Source organism: Trachymyrmex septentrionalis, unplaced genomic scaffold, assembly GCF_001594115.1.
Source record: "Trachymyrmex septentrionalis isolate Tsep2-gDNA-1 unplaced genomic scaffold, Tsep1.0 scaffold66, whole genome shotgun sequence".
NCBI lineage: Eukaryota > Metazoa > Arthropoda > Insecta > Hymenoptera > Formicidae > Trachymyrmex > Trachymyrmex septentrionalis.
In genome coordinates this window covers 828,759-838,868 of record NW_017305843.1, presented here as the reverse complement: position 1 = coordinate 838,868, position 10,110 = coordinate 828,759, and the positions used below count along the sequence as shown (strand labels likewise).

The window sequence follows — 10,110 nt, the reverse complement described above, 5'->3', positions numbered from 1 at the left end:
TTTGTAACCATCTATGCATAAGTAATATTTAGTACATGTACATTCGTGTTCCAGTAGATCGCCGTTTATGCATCCAGGAATTGGAGTTGACGAGATCGGAGTCGGAATTGTCACAGCACAATCCGAATTCTCTCGACTGACGCAACCATGCCAGTATCGGCTAAAGTATAGACCAACCTTACACGAGCGCGGTTCCTTCTTACTGTTTTTACACTCGTAATATTTAGTACAATCCTTTTCGTCAGATATTAATTTCGGCGGGCAATCGTCTGGAATTGGACATTCCGGAATATCTTGTGGAGGACAATCCGAATGCTCCCGACTGACGCAACCCTGCCAGTATTCGCTAAAGTATAAACCGGCTTTGCAAATGCGTAGTTCCTCCTTACTGTTTTTACATTCGTAATACTTAGTGCAATCTTGTTTGATAGGTATTAATTTTGGCGGACAAGTGTCCGGGTATGGACATTCTGATGAAATCGAAGTTGTTGGAATCGGAGTTTGAGTTGTCGGAATCGGAGTCTGAGTTGTCGGGATCGGAGTCTGAGTTGTCGGGATCGGAGTCTGAGTTGTCGGGATCGGAGTCTGAGTTGTCGGGATCGGAGTCTGAGTTGTTGGAATCGGAGTCTGAGTTGTTATGAGACAATCCGAATGCTCCCGATTGACGCAACCCTGCCAGTATCGGCTAAAGTATAGACCAACCTTACACGAGCGCGGTTCCTTCTTACTGTTTTTACACTCGTAATATTTAGTACAATCCTTTTCGTCAGATATTAATTTCGGCGGGCAATCATCTGGAATTGGACATTCCAGAATATCTTGTGTAGGACAATCCGAATGCTCCCGACTGACGCAACCCTGCCAGTATTCGCTAAAGTATAAACCGGCTTTGCAAATGCGTAGTTCCTCCTTACTGTTTTTACATTCGTAATACTTAGTGCAATCTTGTTTGATAGGTATTAATTTCGGCGGGAAAATATCTAGTACTGGACATTCAAGATTTGGGACTAGAATCGGGATCAAAGGTGAACACTCTGAAATTTCCGGTGTGACGCAACCAATCCATCTTTTGCTAAAGTACAGGCCGACTTTGCAAGAGCGTAATTGTTTCTGACCATTTTTACACTCATAATATTTAGTGCAATCCGTTTCATGAAATATTAGTTTGGGTAGTGAGGAAATGTTTGACACTGGACATTCGTCTTCAGTTTCAAGAATAATAGGTAATTTACTCGCGATGATTATGGTCCAAGATGCCAAAAAGGCGATGGTGAGTAGGTATATTCCTATTGAATAATAAAATATTCTGATCAAAATTTAATTAATTATTATTGCAATTTTTATAAAATATCAATTATTCGTATATAATTTGGATTAAATAATCTCATTACAGTATATAAAACTCTCTCAATGGTTTCATTTTATTGTAGTTTTAATTATAAAAATTTATCAATGCTCACCCTTCATCGCCTGTCACCTATTTTATTCTTAACGAAGATTGTTTTAAAGAGAAGATTTCGTATTGTATATATAAAAATATCCTATTAACACCTCACTAATTAGTCAGTTGAATACATAACTGAATGAATTAAAGAGCGCCGCCTTTTATAATTCGCTACGTTATCGTATGACACAAGGACAGATTATCATATCTGTTAAAAAACAGAGCCGTCTTTATTTCTTTTGAACTTCAGATTCTCATGTATTTGCATAGTGTGTGTATACATATATATATATATATATATATATATATATATGTGTGTGTATGTACAGATCCAAAGAAAACAAAAGATTTAAAGTTATAATAATTAATGTAACACATACATATATGCGCAGATACCGCAAATAAATAATTTTTTAGTTAATAAATATCTTATAAAATTGCAATCTATATACGTATACCTATATAACATATAATGTATACGTATTTATAATATTTATATAAATTCTTTTTTATTGTATTTTTTTAATTATGTAAAGTCATTAATTATTATATATTAATAAAATATCTTAAAAATATTTTGGCATTTTATTATATTATAATATGTATGTTTTAAATTATAAAATTTATTATAATTGTTTATGTTATTTATCAAAAGTGTATTGAGAGGCTTTTAGTATCTCAGATATTCATATAGAAAAATGCCACAGTCTTGGAAAAATATATTTTTCATTGAAGTCCAGAAGAGAGAATTATAAAAATTATTAAACAAAAGAATTATTGCTTGCATTAGACTAGACTACAAGCAATGAAAAAGTTTATTTTATGTAAATATAAATTAATAATAATTTATATTTTACGAGCTTATGTAAGGATAAACTATAATAATGTAAGGAAGAATTGAAATTTTTATATTAAAAATTTAATGTTCTTATCGTTAAATTTGATTTTATCAAGAGCTGAGTGATTTATACTTATTATAGATAAAAAGATTTATGTGAGTATAGAAATAAAATGTTAGTTAAGATGTCAAGGTAATTCCTGATTAGATAGCGCGATTATAAAAAAAAGTTTTGTTATTAAAATTTTTATCATTTTATGTTATGAAAAGATCATAGTATAAAATGATTCGCAATTTAATTGATTTGTCGAGATGTTCGTTAGAATAGAAATTTACAGTAGCCATAATTCAATACAGTGTTATATGGGTACAATCAGTACTTAAAAAATTATAGCTTTTTAAGTTAAATGTTTATAAATAACTTCTAATTTAAGTATTTATTTTTTTATTCTTATTATATGGTAACGGAAGAAGAGAAATATTAGAGTTTGTTTTAAAAAACGTTGAGTTTATTATACTCTATTATACTTTAAACTACAAAGTAGTTTAGTAAAATTGTTATCATCATAAATAACTGAAAAAAATTTAAAAAGCTTTTTAAATTTTTCAAAATTATAAATAAGTATGGTGCCAAATTCGTCAAATAAATTGATATAATCTTTCATTATCAATCGAGACTTTGAAATTTGAAAGTCGATATCTCAATTGCCCAATATTATCAAAGTACATATATATGTAATATCTCATTATCAATATGTAATCAGCACTAGATATAATATACGTCAAAGAAAGTAATACATCAAAGAAATTTAAAAAATTAATTGCTTATAATTGAATTAATTAAGAAAATAATGCCTTCTTAATTAAAAAATTTTTATTGCGCTATGTTTGACAAGATTATTTCTTGTTACGTATGTTACATTCAATTCTACATTACAATAAATTTTTACCACAATTGTCATTGTTGAGTTACTTGTATAGTATACCAATCGGAAGAAATTTAGGTTTTTGACAGATTATCCGATATTTGTAATTATTATTACTATTATTTATATTTAAATGGAGTTTTGAATTAGATTAAAAATTTGTATCACAAATCATTAATTTTATTTTTCATTCTCCTAAATATGTGGAGTTCTAAGAATTTTTAATAAGCCAGAATGACAGTCAAATGGCATATCAAAAACACCGAATCAGAATTTCGAACTTATCATGATAATCTAGATTCAGCGAGCAATTTAAGCAAACAGAAGACCTCTATACAGGGTGTATCTGAAATAACACCCACTAATATAATGCTATTTCTAATAAAAAACTGAATTAAAAAGTTCTCTACCATTTTGCAATCTTCGCAACATTTTTCTTTAGTTATTCAATGAGCAAAATGTCTAAAATCATAAGACAACTTTAAGATATCTTTAAGAGTTCTTTCTAAGAAACAGCTTCAAAATATTTTACAAAAAACACTGAAAGAATAATTAAAATTGTCTTATATCTATCGATTTATTCGTTTATTCGATAATCTTTAGAAATTAATATCTTGTTAATTACTACCAAAATTGCACAATATTAGAGGAGTTTTCGACCCAGTTTTTATTAGGAATAGCACCTCATACAGCACAGAATTTGCAGCAATATCGCTGCAAAATCTCTGCAATATTCATGCAACATATAATGTTGCTGTAATGTTGCAGCAGTGTTGCTGTAACTTTTGTGTAACTTTATGTAGGGAATGTATGATTAGTGGGCGTCATTTACCCCCTGTATTTCTCTTATTTTATTTCTTTAGCTTCTTCAAAGTTAAGTTTCTCTAAAACCGACAATTATATGCATATTTCTTAAATAGTACTAATACAACAACTGTACAACAAGACTCCTAAAGTTCAACAAAATTATAGAGAAACATGAGGTTATGAAAGTCAGGCTCGATAATTTATGTGTAAAATAAATACATTTTTTATAAAAGTATCGATTAGGAGACTAAGTTCTAATGACCTTGACCTTGAGATATATTGTCAAGTTTATGACTCTGAATGACCTCCAACAAGTTTAAGCTGTCGCTCGTCCTTCGTTAAAAAGTTATTAATAAAAAAGTTTAAGAAATAATGTATACGATATCCCTTTTCCACCATAGAAATTTTCTGCTTTAAAGTATTATATTTTACAATTTTCCATGCAAAGCGACCCCCCCATCTTCCTCCTTGCTTGAGGGCACACGACTTTCATATTTTCTTATATAATTTTTGTTCTTAGAACAGAAAATTTTTTCCTGCTTTACTCTGCATACATGGTTTACGATTCATGATTTGATTAGGGTTAGATTATTATATACACTATGGGTGTATAATATCCCAATAACCTAACCCTAACCCTCTCCTAAACTACATATTTACCCAAATTTTCTGCTAAAGCAGTGAGCTTGTGTTCGAGTGGAAAGTCACGTGCCACTAGGCAATGAAAGAGGTGCAGAAATGCAATACGTGGATATAGTTTAGAACAGTTTCTGATGTTATAATAGCCGAAATAAGAATAAGTTATTTTTTCAAACTGTTTTTGTTAATAACTTTTTAATGGATGAGCGACGGTTAAAATTTGTTGGAAGTCATTTAGGGTCATGAACTTAACAACATATGGAGCTCAGTCCATGTGGTAGAACAACACATTGGAGCTTGGTCCCCTAATTAATATTTTTACAACTATATTTTTTTACAACAAATAAATAAAATATGAAATTTAATCCTCTAATTAATCTAAAAATCTTTTCGATATTCTGCTCATGTATATTCCAGTTCCAATATTTGAACTCTTATTAGCAATAAAAACTGAAGATTAAGATGTCAAAAATTGCATGTCGTGTAGAATGCTACAAGGCGAGAGATCAATAGATAAAAATAAAATTACGTTGTCTAACTTGAGTTCACTCTTTCGAAAATGAGATTTACTCCAAAGGAAGGAAATTTTATTCCTTTTTTGGAGTGAATCTTACTTCAAAAGATTGAAATCTTACTCCAAAAAAAGTGAAAATCTGCCACTTTTATTCAAGAGTGCAAATATTTTTAATGGTAGTAGTATTTTTATTTTTTTAAAGTAAGATTTCACTCCAAGAATTTAGAGAGTATAAATCCATTTAAAATGGATTATCCTATGAGTCACGTAATGTATATATTAGGTGTAGTAAAAAGTCATCGCGTATTTTTTAGCTCAAAGTTGTATATACAATATCTTCATCAATAATGAATAAAATTCAAATTTAAAAAAAGGGTTTTAAAGCTTGAAATCTCTACTTTTAAAAGCTTATCACATTTTTTAAGTTTATATGAGTTTGATAATTTTTACATACCAAAAACTACGAGCTGAAAAAGACGAAAAATTTTCTTCTCACTTTGTGGATTTGTAACGTGTCCAAAACGAATTTGAGAAAATTTTCGATTACATATCGTGAAAGCTTGATACTTTCCCTACAAAATCGTTTTTTTTTTTAATATACATACGACTTTTGATTACTGAGTTATCGCGGATTAAATAAAAGAATTATTTTGACTTTAATTGCTCATAACTCCATTAAAAATTGTCGTATCGTATAATTTAAAAAAGAGATTTTTAAAGCTGAAACTTTACTCTATCAAGATATATTTATATTGTTGGTAAGAAAGTAATTGCGGTTTTTACTGATAGATGTCTTAAAAAAAAACGCGATGACTTTTTACTTAACCTAATATCTTACTTAGGAAAGACTCCCAGGTATCTCTCACCGATTTTAATGAAACTTGATAGATTTATAGATGGAATAAAAATATTCGATACATATTTTCTTTTATTACAATTTCTTTATGGCAATTAAACAAATTTAAGGAGTGAAATTAGTTTTCGAAAATTGACTAAATTTTCATTTTTTAAACAATTTTTGAACGAAACATAATCATATAATTTCGTAAATGTACAGAATATCAAAATCCGATGTTGTACGCCAAATTGCTTGAGTCGTCTTTTAAACATTAATCTCTATAAATTGGCGGTGTAGTATTGCGAAGAGTTATTCAGATTATATTTGCGCGTGACTTCGGAAATGTTAGATAATTTAAGTGAGCCTGGTTGATTTTTATACGAATAGACAGCTTTCGAAATTCATCTGTACACTTTGTATATTAATGATATTACGTTATTATACTTTGTTCAGAAATTATAACTAAAAAACAATAAAAATTTGGCTGATTTCCGAGAACTGATTTCACTCATTAAATATGTTGCTGATAAAAAAATACGTATCAAATATTTTTATCCCTTCTACAAACCCAAGTTTCATTATAATCGGAGAGAGATATCTCTGGAAGCCTTTCCTTGTTAATGACTAACTAAGATATATATCGAAAAATCTCTTAATAATAATAAGAAAACATTATTTGTGTAATAGAAAATTTTTTTAATTAGTTTTTTTGGGTCCATCAAAGTTTGTTTTAAGTTTTTATAAAATAACATGTATAGGCTTTTTTACACAAAATTGACTAGAAGAGATAAAGATTATTACAAATATGTCTATCAAATATGTACCTATCAAATATGTTTTTAAAAAATATTCTTTAATTATTGTACAATATATATTGACATCATAAATATCTTGATTTATTAGTTAAATTACAAGTTACATTTATTGTAATTAATCCGTATTACAAATCAAACTAACCAAGACTTCTTATAACTGAAAAAAACTAGAAAGGATACGGGCAGTAGGAATCAAACGCAGAAGACGTCGCGCAAATAATATTGTATATCTATATATCTAAAGTATGAAACTTCTTTATTCACTAAAACGCGTTTACATGTTTCGACTCACTTTTGAGCCCTCCTCAAAGATAACACAAATTAACATAAATAAACTATGAATAAAAATTATTCTATCATGGTGACCTCCCCTATCTCGAGAATTTAAACGCCAAAAAGAGTGAAAGAAAAGAAAAGAAAAAAGAACGAAAAAAAAAGGAAATAATAAAAATATCGAAATAGAGAATATGAAAAACTAATTTATCAAAAATTTTAAGATTATAATTAATCATCCCGAAAATAAGGACGCTCACCCTGATCACAAATCACAAACTATGTCGCAAACGTTACTATGAATTATTCAAAAATCGGTTCTCGATATTTTGGCCAGTCAGTATCAAATACAATGAGTCACTTTTAGTTTTAGCTAGTATTATTGAAGCTTACAAATGACAAATTTTGCATTAAAACATTAATCAATTCCATGAAAATGAAAGTTGGGAAGTAATCAAAAATCAGAAAGATTCATTACTGCGAACGACACTGACTGACTAGACATGACAACAATCCAAGCCTTTATAGCTATGATCGGGAGGTAGGTCTTGGGAAGCTCCTCCATATCCGTCTGCAAGTTGAGTCTGCGCGTCTCCTCATGAATATCATCTCCGAAATTAATCTCTTCCTGTAGTGAGACTATTCGTCCAGTATTGTAACGTTGTCTCAATCGAAATCATGACCTTCTTGTAACCGATGCTCTGTTATGACATTAGGAATAGAGGTGTTTTATCTGATGTTCATTTTTGCAAATATTGCAGATTTTCTCGGCTTCGAATTCCATTAAGTCTATTAAGTCTATCAGACTTTGCAAAACCTCTAGAAATAATGTAATACTATTTCCACCGTGCGACAAAAGTTGAATTGAGTTCAACTTTTGCCGCGGTAAAAATTATATATCTATTACTTCCGGGCAAGCAAGATATTGATTGGCTATCGCGTCAACTTTCATCACGTGGCAAGCGTTACCGCGTTCTGTGTGCATAAGCCATAAGGGTGTCGTCCCATAGAGCGGAAATTGACAACGGAACGGAACTCGCGGAATTAACACGACGAATAACAGTTGTTTCGCTAGTTTCACTATAATTTCACCGTTACAATTTGCAGAATGAACAAAAGTTGCAGCACATAACCTCAATATTATATGTTGTAGATGTATATTACAATCATTATCCATATAATGCGATTGATTACATACTGATTTTTGTCTTCTTTATTAAAATATGGATACAATAACAAAATGTTAATAATTTGATAACTACAGTAAATATAAATGTGGATATTAATCAGCAGCCTACGATTTTGTTTATTTTCTTTCTCTTATGTCCCAATGAGCGGTAAACGCGGAAGTGGAATCAAGTTTCAGCCAATCGTGAGATTGTTTTACGATTATGTTAAAAATATTATACAGCTAAAGAAATTTTAACGTTTATCAGTTTGTTATACATGATTATATTTACATTAAAATATTATTTTTATTATTACAAATATTGTAAATAACATAAAAAGTATGATTTTATTTCACGAATTTTGCTTCCGTTTATTCCGCTCAATGAGATATAAGGGTGCCTATCCATGTAGGAATAGCGCAACAAGAGCAGAACCAATCACAAGCATTTCATTCACAAGCATTTACCAACTGTAATTAGTGCGGAACGCTTGTGATTGGTTCCGTTTTCGTTCAGAGTTATGCTATTTAGATAGGCACCTTAAAGGATTTAGGAAAAGCGTAATGGCTCTTGCACACCAGCGCGATACGTGCATGCATTATGCAAGAGTCTGTGCTCCCCGCTTTAGAATATTGAATACTAATTAGTTCAGTGTTTTAATAGAAATAAGACGTAAACCTCAAAATATATATTTTTTCTTATTGTCTTCGACATTTATAGTGTGTCGTGTTATAATAAGCAAGTAACATAATAAATAAAGGAAAGATGGCAATTAAATTACAACGTAAACTCAGAATTTTTCCGAAGTAGAAAAAATATTAATAAATTTACAAGTACAACAATATAAAAACATTCTTGAAAATAAGAAATCTAATTTGATAATTTCAAAAGATAAAGAGAAATTGGAAAGTTATAGAATACTCATTTAGTAGATCTAGTGAAGGTCAAAATTTTGAAGTTTTGAAAAGCTGTTGGGATAATTTAAAGAAGACAAGAAAATTTTTTAGATGAAAGATTGCTATTACATACTGTTTGAACATTTAAAGAAAAGTAATCTTTTTTATTACAAAATAATTCAGCATTTTTTCCACCTGTAATAATCAAAATATAAATATAATATAATAATAAATATTATAGATAAATAGAGTAATTAAAATAATATATCCTTATCTCAAATCATTAACATTCTGCTATTGTGTCCATATTACTGAAGAAGACAAAAAATAGTACATAACCAATCGCATTATATAGATAATGGCTGTAATATATATTGATAGCATATAATATTGAGATTATGTGCTGCAACTTGTCGTTCATTCTGCAAATTATAACGGTAAATTTATAACGAAAATTGCAAAATGACTGTAATTTGTTGTGTTGATTCCGCGAATTCCGTTCCGTTGTCAATTTTCGCTTTATAGAACGGCACCTTTAAGCCGTAAATTGTAAGTGATAGTAGTTGTAAGAATTGACCAATCAAGTTGATTGTGAGGAGAATATTTGACTGTGATTGGTCAATTCTTACAATTACAATTACTTATAATTACGCTTACGACTATTGTAGAATAGGCTTTATGTCTCATTAAGCGGTAAACGCAGCAGCGGAACTGATCGTCGTGTTGATTCTGTGAGTTTTGTTGCCAATTTCCGCTCTATGGAACAACATCTTTATGCCTCCGGCACACCAGCGCGATGTTCGTCGCACGTGACACGCGATATCCAATTGATACATTTAGAACGACAATCACTCATTGAGCGTTCAATAAGCTCTTTTATTTGATTGATTTATATTTTAGAATCTAATGGAATATGTCAATCAGGTGTAAGAGCTCATTGAGTGTTCATTT

At 29.9% G+C, this 10,110-nt stretch overlaps 1 protein-coding gene across 1 annotated transcript; it reads right to left on the bottom strand.

The window, feature by feature from the left end:
- Positions 1-3: 3 nt before the first annotated feature.
- Positions 4-1,567, bottom strand: LOC108753126 (the record flags this gene model as incomplete). Its single annotated transcript, XM_018494467.1, has 2 exons — positions 1,461-1,567; positions 4-1,286 (listed from the first exon to the last, which is right to left on the bottom strand). Coding segments are annotated over exons 1-2 (1,290 nt in total), but the record flags the coding sequence as incomplete, so codon positions are not given.
- Positions 1,568-10,110: the final 8,543 nt, after the last annotated feature.